Source organism: Perognathus longimembris, chromosome 2 (genome assembly GCF_023159225.1).
Source record: "Perognathus longimembris pacificus isolate PPM17 chromosome 2, ASM2315922v1, whole genome shotgun sequence".
Taxonomy (NCBI): domain Eukaryota; kingdom Metazoa; phylum Chordata; class Mammalia; order Rodentia; family Heteromyidae; genus Perognathus; species Perognathus longimembris.
The window spans coordinates 44,612,246-44,626,476 of NC_063162.1; the positions used below are offsets into that span (position 1 = coordinate 44,612,246).

The window sequence follows — 14,231 nt, forward strand, 5'->3', positions numbered from 1 at the left end:
TATTCAATTAGTGCCAATCCTAAGGCTTGAACTCAAGGCCTGGGCACTGTCCCTGAGCTTTTGTGCTCAAGGCTGGTGTTCTACCACTTAAGCCACACCTTTTGGCTTTTTGCTGGTTAATTGGAATCTCAGGAACTTGCCTTCCCAGGTTGGCTTCAAACCACCATCCTCAGATCTTAGCCTCTTGAATATCTAGAATTACAGGTGTGAGGTGCTTGTGCCTGGCACCAGGCTATTGATTTATTTTTTGCCTTTTTGTTGTTATTATAAAGGGGATGTTCAGAGGGGTTACATAACTCAAGAGTATATATTTTTTTGGATAGTATCACCCCTTATGTCGCTCTCTCCCAGTTTTTTCTTCCGCACATAAGTTGTGTAGCTCATTTTCAGCATAGTGAGTACCATTGCTGTATTTGTTTACCCTTTGTCTCTCCATTTTTGTGCCTCTCCTTATACTCCCAAAGACATAAATGAACAAACAGAACTAAAAAGGAAGGAAAACAAAAACAGCAAAAAAGAAAAAAAAAACTTGCTTTTATTTCCTGGAGCTCATTGTGATAAATACTACTTTGTATAATCAGGTGCACATGGATATTGTGCTTCTGTGTTCCTCTCCTAAGAGTGTCCTCCTTTGGTCTCACTGTGTGTGAATGCCTAGAGACCTGTGTAATATATTATGTCCCAGTAGTTTAGATCTAGCTTCCTCATATGAGAAAAACTAACAAATAGACATGTGCCATTTGTCTTTCTGGCTTACCTCACTTAACAAGATTTGTTCTAGGTCCATCCATTTTACTTATTTATTTTTCAGATGATGTTTCCCTTTGTAGCACAAGCTGGCTTTGAACTTCTTGTCTGACTCTTCCCAAGTACTAGGATTACATCATGGTGCTCAGCTTTCCCAGTTTTTCTCCAATGGATCATAGCTTCTTTGTCCATTCATTCTTTATTTCATGTCTGTCCATTTCCTCCTTCTTCCTTCCCCCCCCACCCCGAGGTTTGAACTTGACATTATTCTTGCCAGGCACATGTCCTACTACTAGAGCCATACCCCTGCACTATCATTTTTTAAAATGAAAGCTCCTGTATCACATAAAACACATTAATTTGTAAATTTTCTCTTATTGATCTCCCTTTTATGGTAGGAGGCTCAGGACTCCTACCTCAGTTCTCTCGCTCTGCATGGTGCTCTGCAGTAGAACCTGCCAATGCCCTGGCAGGCTCCTAGAGTGTAGCTCTCTGAAGGGCGGGGCCCTGCCTTCCAGGGCAACAGCCACCAGGCCCTGTAGCTGCCAATCACTCGACTGTGTGAGCTGGGTGATGGTGACTCATGCTTGTAATCATAGCTAAGGAGACTGAGGTCTAAGATCTAAGAATCCTAGTTCAAAGCTAGCCTAGGAAAGTCCATGAGACTCATATCACCAATTGACCAGCCAGAAAACCAAACCAAAACAACAACAGCTGTGTTTCAAGTGGCAGAGCACTGGACTTGAATGAAAAAGCTAAAGTGGCTGCTCAGGCCTTGAGTTCAGGCCCCAGTACTGGCATATGGCCTTGGAAAAGTAATATCTATGACACATTCGAGTACTATTTTGGATCTACTAGATTGAATAAAGTATTTTTTTCACCTGTTTATTGTAAATGTGGTTACTGAAAAATTTTGTTACCATATGTATCGATATTCGGACTTTAATTGTGCCTTCTTCCCTTGCTTGGCTTTTTTGCTAAGGATGGCACTTTACTACTTGAACCACAGTTCCACTTCTGGCTTTTTTCTGGGTAAGGTAAGAGTCTCTGGACTTTTTTGCCCTGGCTGACTTCAAACCTCAGTCCTCAGATCTCAGCCTCCTGAGTAGCTGAGGTTATACACGCATGAGCCACCAGTGCCTATTTTGTGCCTTGCAGAGCATTCCTGCTATATAGTGAATTTGATGTCTCAGAGGTGTGGACACACTGAATTCAAAACCCATGTACTGATAGAAAGGAAAAAGAAAAAGGAATGCACAGACACTCTGTGTTGAAAGCAGTGAGTTCTTGTGGGTCTTCCAGCTTCACTTTCCTCCTTTATCAGATGGTGGCAATTCCTGCCTGTTCCCTGCCCACCTTGATCAACTTAGGGAATGGACGTGACAAGTGTACACATGCCGGGTTGGCAATGTACTCTCACCTGGAGCAGAGACAGCTGGGTGCCATTCAGCCTCTACCTCTCTACCTCTCACATGGTCCTGGCCACGTGGTTCTGGGGAATGTCAGTGCTGTGGGGCACATGCCCACCACGTGGGAAACCTTTCAAGGTGAAACCTTTCACCTTGCCCTTTACTGTTGGGAGCACAGCTGGAAGGCACTTGCCCCAGGTTCTCAATGTCACTCTGTGGGCTGCCCAAAGGATTTCCATTTCTGAGCCAGTTCCCTGCAGTGTTTGTGACCTAGGAAACCCTCTGCACTTCAGATGTCCTCTGATGTGCCTAGGACACTGGGAATTGTGGGCTGGTCCCCTTTCTGGAACCACAACATTGATGGCTGAGGATCAAGCCTGTTTTTCTTGCCCTGCCGCATTCTGGGGCTGCTGTGTCTCCTTCCAGGGCACTGCAAGCCTTTTGTAGTTTTAGTTAGTTCATTGTGACAGCTTTGTTCTTTTCCTAGGCATGGATTGACCACTGTTACTAACCTGGGAGCTTGTGCTAGGGCCAAGGTCTCCTGGAGGACCTTGGGCCTGACCTCAGAGCCTCACTCTGGTCCTCCTGCCTGGAGGAGACTGAGGAATAAGGGAAGGACCACTGAGTTTGGAAGGGGAAGCCCATGCTGCTCTTCTTGCTAGGTGATTGGGACCGTTTTTGCTTGATTGTGAAGTCTGGGCTTCTATATGAGGGTGAAGTCATTAATGGCTACCTCACCATCTGCGTAGATTTAGATCAGACTAGGTGCCCACTGTAGGCCTGGCCACACTCTCCTTCCTGTGGTCTTGTCATGGTCTAGGATGCAGGTGAAGGTTTGTAAAGTTTCCCTTTTAAAATAGGGACTCTTTACTTAAGAATGGGGATCTTAAACTGGATGTCAGTGGGTCATAACTGTAATCCTAAGCTACTCAGGAGGCTGAGGTCTGAGGAGAGTGGTTTGAATCTAGCCTGGGCAGGAAAGTCTGTGAGACTTTTGTTTCCAGTTAGTCAACAAAAAGCCAGAAGGGGAGCTGTGGCTCAAGTGGTAGAGCACCAGCCTAAGTGGAAAAGCTAAGGGACAGTGCTCAAGCCCTGAGTTCAAAGTTCAAGCCTAATACACACACACACACACACACACACACACACACACACAAATGGGGAGTTTTGTTTTCTTCCTGATCTATTGTGAGTAAACAGAATTGCCTCAACAGTCTTTGAGGCTCAGTCCTTGTTGTTAGGAAAATGGAGAATGGAAAAGGAATAGTCCGAACTCAATCCTCAACAGGCAAGGACTGTTTATTGAGGTACAGCGAGGGGCACAGACCTTCCCGTAGGGTTGGAGGTTGTGCCAGGGACTGAATTTTGGGGTGGGTTTATATAGGGTTTAACAAGGAAATAGAAAATAGAAAATGGGCTATGGTCTCTTAGGGCCCAGGGTGATGTCCTTGGTCAGGCTCACAGTGGAATGCTCTACCTGGCTGGAGGGCTATTGTCCCCTGGGGACCATGGGTGGTGTCCTTGGCCAGGCCCAGATTGGAACCTGCCCGTGGACAGGCATGTGGTCCAGCTTGTTTGTGTGCACTTGGTGTCTTGCTTGGCCTGGGGGACTAAGACAGGAATCAGTCCTTCATATTCCATCTTCAGATACATAAAAGGATTGGGCCTTTACTTGTCCATTGAAACCAAACCTGCAGTTCAGATGTGTGAACAACAGGAAAGCAGTGCAGGAGCCTGGCAGGCCTGGCATGCAGTGCCTCAGGGATTTGGGTGTTTTGGCATTTTTGTTTCTTCTCTGGTGCTTTTGCACTGAGGAGAGTGGAATCTGTTGTTCCCAAGCACATTTCTTTGGTGATTTGTGGTATGTCAGCAATTCTTTGGTAGCTTGAGCAGGAACAGGAGACTCCTGACTGGCCCCTAGTGTCCTTCAGGCCTCAGCCAGCAAGTGAGATGTTCTGAGGGGAAGAAACACCCTTCACAGGTGCTGGAGAGGGCACTGCAGGGTTGGCTGGTGGGGGCAGGAGCCCCTAGGCCTTATCAGAGCCAGCAAACCCTGGGAGACCTCCCTGGGCTAGGTGCCATCTGAAGCTTCCCGCCCAGCCGAGGAGTCACCCAGCCCAGCTGTGGGCCAACGTGTGGCACTGTCCCCAGGGCTTGAGAGCACACAAAGGGCAGAAGACATGGCCCTTGTATCCCTAGCATCCCTGACTGAACAAAAGCATGGGCCACAGTGATCAGGAGAGATATCCCCTGGGGCCAGCTGAGTCCCTTGGAGTGACATCCAGGCAATGCTGTGGAGATTAGGAGAGGACAGTACGGGGTTGGGTGGAGTGGAGTGTGTGCTCTGCACCAGGTGAGTTTGGCTTTGAGAGAAAGAGCCACAACATCACGAGGTCACCAGAGGGTGGCTGAGGGCTTCCCTGTGCAAAACCACAGCCCTTGAGTAGCATTTCAGAGTGTCTCACAAGAAGAGGGCCACAAGGTGGAAGGTTTAGCAAGGATTTATTTTTAATATTACAGGAGAAAGTAGGGAGACATGGAAAAGAAGAGAGAAACATTTCCTGCTCCCCGTGCTGGAAATGGGAGTTAAAGTTCCAAATAGTGGTTCTCCTCTGGCCTTCATACTGGGAGAATGTACCAGGTGTGAGGTGCGGCCAGCCCTTACCCTGTGTTCTGGGGGACCTGGATGGGTTTCATATTATTCTAAAATATGGAGATGTCTCTGGGGTGGCTTGAAACAGCAGGTAAGTCTTAGGGCTTTCTTTTCTAGGATAAGCGTCTCACCTTTCTGTCTCTGCGGGTTAGTGGAGATTGTCTGCTTTTTACCATTCCAAAAAGAGGAGGCAGGTTTAAGTCTTCTCAGCCTTGTAACTTGGCATCTAAAAGGAGGGAAGTGGGAGGGAGCTTAACTGCTTTTTCAGTTTACTTCCTGGTTTCACCTTCAGAGTCTGGCACCAATCCTGGAGGGTCTACATGGGGTTAGGGCTGTTTTGTAAACAAAACAAAAACCAACCCCAAGAACCTGTTATCTGTCAAAATGTTTGAATGTTTGATAGGCAGGAAAAGGATCCGAGGATGGAAATCCCTATTTCTCTCTCTGTCTGTCTCTCTTTCTGTCTCTTCTCTCTCATTTTCTAGAGCTTGGGGAAAATCACTTTTTAACTTTATGTGTTTATGTCTACCTTCTTCTTTGTGGTCCTGGGAACTGAACACAGGACTTCATATTTGCTAGGCGAGCACTCTGCCACATACCTAGCCCTGTTTGAATATTCCTAAAATACAATTGAAAATGGTAATAGTAATTAATGTTTTGAATCAAGGTCTTACTATGTAACTATGTAGCCTAGGCTGGCCTTGAACTCCCGGTCTCCTTACCTCAGCCTTCTGTGTGCTGGGATTACAGGTATGTGCCACCACACTGGCTCTAAACCAAACTATTTGGAAAACAAAAATGAATCGTGTGTGTGTGTGTGTGTGTGTGTGTGTGTGTGTGTTTGCATGCTACTGCTTGCTACTTGGGATTAAACCCAGGACCTGATTCTGCTACACAGGGGCTCTGACACTTGAGCCACTCCCCAGTCCTTTTGTTTATTTACTTTTGAGTCAGGTTCTCAAGAGCCTTTTTACCCTTGTTTTCCCCAAACTTAACATCCATCATCCTGCTTCCACCATCTAAAAGCTATAATTTCAGGCTCCTTAGCCTTTGTCACAGGTACATTTTAGTTATTTATCTACCAGGAGTTCCCCATTCACACACAAGTTTGTCACTGGAGGATGAGGGAAACAAGTGCTACTTGATGCTGGCTTTGTTCTTGTCACAATATAAACCTTTCAGGTGGAGGTGGTATTTCCTCATCTTAGAAGAGGAATACAAGGCCCAGAGAGGTTAAATATCTCATCGAAAGTCCCATGCATGGCAGATCTTGAATTTGAATGCAGCTGTCTTTGTCTACAGTTCTCCTTCTTCCCACATGAGAAAGAATAGATGTGCTTAAGCAGAAGCTCCAAATGATGGCTTATAAGACCTGGACACCAGATCCTGTGCCTCTTATAAACTATGTGACTTTGTATGAGTCACTAGTCCGATTTCCTTTCCCATAAAATGGAGATGATGACATTTTTCCTTTCAATTTCTCAGCATTATAGTGAATGGAGAAAAGGCCCTAAGTGTTGAAGCGCGGCTTCATGTCTGGCAGTTGGTGGTTGGCTTGTTTCATGCTTTGCTATGAAGTGCACAGGAATGACGGGGGTGCGAGTCCTGGCTCTGGGCTGCAGTCAGCCCCTGCTAATGTCCCACTCAGCAGCAGTGCCTTCTGTCCCCAGCCCGGCTCCTTAGGAAAGGGAAGTGAAGGCTGTGTTGAAATCTCCATGGTACGCATGAGGTAACATCTGCCTCACCCTTTACTGCCACTTCTCCAGTTGCCTTCGCTAGTTAAAGTGTCTTGCTTAGAAAGTTCATTGTATTTTTATTTAAAAATTTTTGAGTGGTACTGGAATTTTGGACTGGGGTGGGGGGGCTTGCCCTTGTTAAATTGGCTCTTTATCCCTTTTGAGTCATACCCCCATCCCTTTTTGCTTTAGTTGCTTTTCAAGAGGGTCTCATGCTTTTTGCCTAGGCTGGCTTCAAACCACAATTCTTCCACGGTGTGCCATGTAGCTGAGAAGTAACTGGGGCATAATTGGTGTGTACTACTACATCTGGCATATTGGTTGAGATGGGATCTTGCCAACTTCCTTTTCTTGCAATTACACTTTTCCCCCCACATTTTAAAATTGGTCTCAACTAGTTGTACAAGGGGGGTTTATTTGGACATAGTCATATATGCACAACGTGTACTTTGATCAGACTCAATCCCTTGATTGCTCTTCTTTATCCCCTTTCTTAACTTCTCAGATCAATGCTTTTTGTTTTGTTGTTTTTTTTGGGTGGGGCAGTCCTGGGGCTTGAACTCAGGGCTGGGCACTGTCCCTGAGCTTCTCTTGCTCAAGGCTAGCAGTCTACTACTTAAGCCACAGTGCAACTTCTGGCTTTTCCTGTTTATGTGGCACTGAGAAATCCAACCCAGGGCTTCATGCCCTCTAGGCAAATACTCTACCACTGAGCCACAGTCCCAACCCCTTGGATCAATTCTTATGAATGTTGAACTGTTATCCTCTGATCTCGGTTTCCCGATCTGGTATTACAGATGTGGGCCACTGGCCCTGGCCCTGGCCCAGGCAAGTTCATCTTGAAGGCGCGTTCTGAGCAGCTTTAGTTCTGCTCTGGTTGATCTGCCCCATCCTTTTTTTTTTTTTTTTTTTTTGAGACGGAGCCTTGAACTGGCCTTGAACTCATGATCCCCTACCTTAATCTCATCAGTGCTGGGATTATAGGTATATAACATCCTCTTGACTCTGCTCCATTTCTTATTTTTATTTAGCGGTCCTGGAGCTTGAACTCTGGGTCTGTGCGCTCTACCACTCAAGCCACAGCTCCCACTTGGGCTTTTGGTTAATTGGAGACAAGAGTCTCACTGACTATTCTGCCTAAGTTGGCTCTGAACTGCAATCTCAGCCTCCTGAGTAGCTAGGATTACAGATGTGAGCTACCAGTGCCTGGCCTCTGCTTCATTATTGATTCCCAGGAGAAAGTGAATGGGAGAGGGAGTGGCATTTTCCATGGTCCTGCCCCTTCTTAGGAGGTGAAAATGCCCAGGTTGCCAGTGGTGACTGTTAGTCCTGCCACAACCTGCCCGCTCACTTGGGTGTGTCCAGCTTTGAATTTGTTTAGTGTGTGTGTTGTTTTGGGGAAGGATGTGGAATTGGGGTCGGGCATGGCCATGTTTGTGATGGGGCCCAGTGCCAGGCCAGTGGCTCTCCCTGCGGGGGGGTTTGGTGAGGCTGTGCTCCCTCTGATGGGCCCAACTGTGGGAGCTGCTGAGCTTCAAGGCCCCCTCTACCCTGCAGAATGACTACTGGGGATGACAGTGCGCACAGTATTGGGAAAGAATGCCAGCCAGGGTGCCTCTCCCCCTGCCTCCCCCCTTGCAGGGCTTTTCCCATTGGGGCAGGAGCAGGCGGCCCTGGAGGCTGGATGGGAGTTGTTCATCAGATTTAGGCAGCAGCTGCAGGGCCCCACCTGGCAGGAGGTGCCCATTTCCCTGACTGCCTGGCCAGAGCCCCTCATACTTGTGTCAGGCACCACGCTCCAGAGGGAGCATTTGATGGCTACAGGTTCGCATCCTGGCTCCTGCTTTCAAAGTCCAGAGCAAGGGTGACCCTGCTGCCAAGGGTAAGGTGGGGTTGAGGGGCAGGAAGGACTTTGTGGGCAGCTGAGAATGAGAGGCCTCAAGGGCCCTTAGAGCACTGGTAAGATTGTGTGTGTGTGTGTGTGTGTGTGTGTGTGTGTGTGTGAGAGAGAGAGAGAGAGAGAGAGAGACGGGGGTAGAGGGGGGAATGAGGGAGGACAGAGAGAAAGCATCGGGACATGCCATGTTGAGAACAGAGATTGAAAAGCTAAAAGGGCCACAAAGGACAAACTCCCGGAGCCCCTGGCCAGACCTTCCTGCTGAGTTTTTTTTTTTGTTCATCCTTTATTTTTGTTGAAGCAAAGTTTCATCATGTAGCCCAGGTTGGCCTTGATCCCGTGATCCTCCTGTCTCTGATCCTGAGAGCTGGGATCACCACCATGCTGGCTTCTGCTGGGTTTCTTGCAGGCTCCAGAGCAAATGTGTCAAGCGTGATGGCTTGCTGGACTGGTCTGAAGAGGGAGCAGGCCTGTGCCAGGTGTCGGGTCCTCTTCTGGATTTCTGAGAGTTTCCTTCTGGTTGCTTTGATGGCTTTACTCCAGTACTGCTGCTTCCGTGCTGGCCCCAGTTCCGGTGTCTCTCCTTAGAGGGTTTGTACCCTGTGTGACTCATGGGAAGAGGACAGCCTCTTCCTTATACCCTCCCCTAGGAGGCAGGGCGGCTGTGGTGCTTCAGAGAACACCACCTTTTCTAGAAGTTCCTCTTTATCTGAGGAAAACCTCAAGAGCTGGCTTTAGATCAGCCCTCTATAGAGTAGGGGGAACCTGCCTTCCCTAGGATCCAGGAAGATCGTACAGACAAGCCTTAGGCTTTAGACCTTATTACTCCCCTGACTGTGTGCTCATCCCTCAGCTTCTTGCAGCCTCAGTCTCTACATCTCAGTCTCTAAAGTGGGGGTTAAGAATGTCTCCTTTAATGATGTGGAAACACTTGTAATATATGTAAAGCATATATAAAGCATATGTAAGTATAAAGCAGTCTTCTGGCAACCAGTGTTATGTGAATTGCTCCTCTGTGGCAGTGATGAGGTGAAATGCAAAGTTTTATTCCATGGGCTGGGTGTTCGCCTGGAGGCCAGGGGGCAGCAGATCCACACTCAGACCATAATGACTTCCCTCCCTACCCCTGCCAGTACTCAGGGCCTGGGCACTGTCCCCTGAGCTTTTTCACTCAAAGCTTTTTCAGCCATACCTCCATGTCTGGCTTTTTGGTAGTTAGTTATAGAGAGAGAGAGATGAGCCTTTTGAACTTTCCTGTCCTGGCTGACTTTGAACCACCATCTTCAGACCTCCTAGCATAGCTAGGATTATAGACATGTTTTAAATTTTTTAGTGCCATGCCCTTAGTCCATGCTGTAGGTCCTCGCAGCCCTTCTGGCTATCTCATTTCTTGCACTGTCTGCTTTGATCCATGCTGAATTTATTTCTCTGGATTGAAAACATTGTTTTTCACATTTGTCCAGCACACCTGCTCTTGGCGTGTGCCTGAAGGCTCTGACATGCCCCTGTAGGACTGCTCTGGCACATGTGCATTGCATTGGTGTCTCCAGACTGAGGGCACTGCTGGCATTGGTGCTGCCAGCCTTAGGGGAGAATACCTTGTCCATTCCCTGGGTTATACTCCTGGAAGTTTCTGTTCCATTCCTTGTGCTTTCTGGTCATCCTCCATATTGTTTTGTTTGTGGCTGGGAAGTAGCTGGGAGTGCCATAGAGGACTGGCAGACTCTTGCCAGTGCTGTGTATGTCATGAGGCCAGAGATTGGCAGTGCCTGGGCACCCGGGGTCCTCCCATTGGGACACTCCAGTCACCCTGAACAGCAAGCATGAGATGCGGGTCTCCATGCAAATTGGCCTGAAGGTCTTTTCTGCCTCACTGGCTCATAAATCTGTCTGTATGCACTGGCAGCCTTGGTGTGCAAGGCTTCCCGGCAGGCACTGGGGAGGGTGAGGTAAGTGGAGTACAGAACACTATGGAGGTGCTGAGGTGATGGGTGCAGAGGAAGCAGTGATCCAGGCCAGAGGAGAGGGGGAGGCGGGCTTATCTGCAGCCCAGTCACTGGAATGTCTCTTTGTGTCAGTTCTGGGCTTGAACTCAGAGCCTCAGTGCTGCTCCTGAGCTGTTTTTGCTCAAGGCTAGCGCTCTCCCATTTGATCCACAGCACCACTTCTGGATTTTTGGTGGTTTGTTGGAGATGAGAGTCTCATGGACTTTCCTGACCAGGCTGGCTCCAAACTATAATCCTCAGATCTCAAGTAGTAGCCACAATCACACACCTGTGCCTGGTAGATCATTCACTTGTGAGGGATTAAGTGGGGAAGATACCCTGGAGGAAGAACAATTAGTGACAGTCTGGGCGTTTATGCAGTTTGGGGGTCTGGGGACCAGGAGCAGGCTGGTTTGTGTTGAGGGGACCACATGATGTGCGTGGAAATGAATGTGTGTTGGAGCTGGTGCACTGGCCCCACAGAGGGCCCTGGGTGCCCTGGCTGTGGTAATGCCTTGTGAAGGTGAGTTAAGGTCTCTGCTGTGGACCCTGAAAGGTCTTCCCTATAACTACTGTGTGTGCTTTTCTAGGAGTTATGTCCAAAGAAACTTGCCAGCACCACTGTCTAATGCTAGCAACCATAGCTGGTGTTAACTGAGCACTTATTATGTTCTAAGGGCCTTTCTCATATGAGCTTAATATCCTGTAAGTTAGGCCTTCCTTGTCATCTCAGTTTTTTAGCTTTGGAAACTGAGATTGACACCGCTGTTAAGAGGTGGAGTGGGGATTCGAACCCAGCTGGCTGACTCAGAGCCCTCATTCATTCTTTTTTTTTTTTTTTTTTTGGCCAGTCCTGGGCCTTGGACTCAGGGCCTGAGCACGGTCCCTGGCTTCTTCCCGCTCAAGGCTAGCTAGCACTCCGCCACTTGGGCCACAGCGCCGCTTCTGGCCGTTTTCTGTATATGTGGTGCTGGGGAATCGAACCTAGGGCCTCGTGCATCTGAGGCAGGCACTCTTGCCACTAGGCTATATCCCCAGCCCCCCTCATTCATTCTTAACTAACTCTGTGGTACTGCTGCCCACGTGAGGGTGAGTCAGCCACTTCTCATAGGGAGGGCAGCTGGAGGGGTTCTGCCTACTCCATCGTGGCCTGTCTTCATGTAATATCCCAGGGGTGGACGGTACCTTGGTGTTGTGCAGTTCATCTCCTGTGAGGTAACTGGGACCAGAGCATTTGTGAGGTTGTTCTGGGCATCATGGCTGATGGCAGGTCAGTGACTTCCCATCGCGTGATGTGCTGGCATCAGTTTTCCAGTGCTGGCAGGAGCCGGGTTGTCCTGGGCAGGTTTCTCCCCTGCCAGGCTTGAGCTGAATGACCTTCCTCCATCTCAGTCTCACTCTCCTTCCTTCTCATCCTTTCCTCAGATCGACAAGTATCTCTATGCCATGCGGCTCTCCGACGAAACTCTGATAGATATTATGACTCGCTTCAAGAAGGAGATGCAGAATGGCCTCTCCCGAGATTTTAATCCAACAGCTACTGTCAAGATGTTGCCAACCTTTGTAAGGTCCATTCCTGATGGCTCAGGTGAGTCTCTTGAGGCTGAATGTTCTGTAAAATCATCCTTCCAACTTCTGTGTGTTCATAGATTAACCCATCCATCCATCCATCCATCCATCCATCCATCCTTTTGTTGATCTGTTCTTCCCTTTGTTTATCCATTGATGGATCCACCACTGATTAATCCATGCCTCTATCCATCTATCTGCCAGAGGTCTGTGGAACATCTCCTGTGTGCCAGGCATGGGGACAACATATTAAAAAGGCTAACCCGGGCTCGGAATCTCGGAATGTGGCTTAGCGGTCGAGTGCTTGCCTAGCATGCATGAAGCACTGGGTTTGATTCCTCAGCAGCACATAAACAGAAAAATTCGGAAGTGGTGTTGTGGCTCAAGTGGTAGACTGCTAGCCTTGAGCAAAAAGAAGCTCAGGGACAGTACTCAGACCCTGAGTTCAATCCCCAAGATGGGGGGTTGGGGGAGGGGGAAGGCTAACCTGCCCTCATGAGCTAGGCTATGTGATAGCTTGTGATACTTTGAAGGTTTAGTGTTTGGGGATTTGCAAATGTCATGTGGACTGCTCCTATGTCTCCCAAACAAAGGCTTTATTTTAGAAGAATCCCTCCATCAGAGAACCCCTCTCTCAGGACTCAGCTCGGTAATAGTCCTAGTGGCCAGATGGGTCTTGGACTCAACTGGGCCGGATTCAAGTCCTTATTTGAACAAATTTTCTGGATGCTAAATCAAAGCCGTCTTCTAGCAGCAAAATGGAGAGGGAAGGTAGAATTCACTATGCATCCCTGTGAGTTGGGGAGCTGAGAAGGCCCCCTGAGGATCGTCAATACCCCCACTTCGGCCCTGCACTTGGACAGGAGAAGGCCACGAGGCTGTGGGCTTGGCCTCCTTCGTGGAAGCTGTTCTTGGCTCAGCTAAATCCATAGTCATTAGTTGGCAGAGGTGGATGCCATGCCAGCCCCAGCTTGGCACCTGTACAGGAATTCACCGCGACCTGCTCTTGGCTTGGGCTCACCTACTGCCTGGCATGGGGGATGAAGGTATGAGGAAGTGAGGTTGTGAGCGCATACCTGTGAGTATGGCTGTCATGCTCTGCTTCTTCTCCGCTCTGGAGGCCTCTGTTCAAATGCTTGTTGAGAGGCTCCTGTTCAAAGTCGCTTATAGGCAGAAACCAGGATAGCTACATCTGGTGCAGCTGCTGTTGTGACAGAGGATAAGTAAGTACTGTACATGGCTTATGTGGACTGGCCAGAGAGAACTCTGACCTGGCTGCAGCTGGCCTTGGAAGACCCAAGTGAGAGTCATTGACGAAGGGTGTGTGCTATTTCCTCCCAGCTCGTGCTGGTGAGGCTCACCTAGGCACAGAGGCTATTTAAGAACCTCCACCACATCTGCTCTTTGAGTTGGTTATTAGCAGTTTAGCTGTTGAAATAGTCCTGAAGAGGGGGCTTCCTGGATGTGCCTGGGCCTATGCCTGGGGAACGGAGACCCCTGCAGTTGAGTCCCACTCTTTCCTTAGCCCCAGATGAGCCCATAGCCAGGATGGGCCCGTAGCCAGCCGCATATTCCTGTCTGGGAGAGAGCAGGGGGAGGGAGGGAGAGACCAAAGGAGGGAGGGAGGGAGGGAGGGAGGGAGGGAGGGAGGGAAGGAGGGAAGGTGTTAGGTGCAGAGAGCACCTGCTGAGGCAGAGCACTGAAGGACACCTGATCCCAGAAGGCACCTGGTGCTCTGTGGCCAGCTCCCTGTGTCCAGCTCCAGGGAGAGGGGAGGGAGAGGAGGAGGAAGAGGAGGAGGGGGAGGAGCAGCAGGAGCAACAGCAGCAGCAGCAGCCACCATCACCTTCCCTTTCCTCTGAGACCCTAGGTCAGCAGAGGATGCTCTCTTCACTCTTTCCATTGACCCTTTCCTGGGTTTGAAGGTCTTAAAATATTACTGTTGAAGTGGGTGTAACATTTTTTTTGCTGTCTACCTACTATCATATTTTCATCTATTTGGAGACACTCATTCTTTTTAAATCCAGTTTTATATAGTAATCTCATTGCCATTTGCAGTATTTTCTGGAACTTGGGGCTTGGAACACTGCTATAGAAGTGTTCTACCGCTCCCATGCTCCCAGCCCATTGGTTTGTATTTTGTTTTTGAGATAGGACCTTCGAAGGTTCTTGAGATGGGTCTGATCCTCCTGCCTTGGCTGGGATTACAGACATGCTCTATCTTGCCTGGCCTGTGTT

The 14,231-nt window shown here is 48.8% G+C and overlaps 1 protein-coding gene across 2 annotated transcripts in view; it reads left to right on the forward strand.

Moving 5' to 3' along the window:
* The window catches only part of Hk1 (hexokinase 1), a 63,018-nt gene that overhangs the window by 12,197 nt on the left and 36,590 nt on the right, over window positions 1-14,231 (forward strand). For both annotated transcript variants that reach the window (XM_048338916.1, XM_048338915.1), the window contains exon 2: window positions 11,850-12,012. In XM_048338916.1, the coding sequence (XP_048194873.1) occupies window positions 11,850-12,012 (163 nt within the window). The remainder of the gene's footprint in view (window positions 1-11,849; window positions 12,013-14,231) is intronic.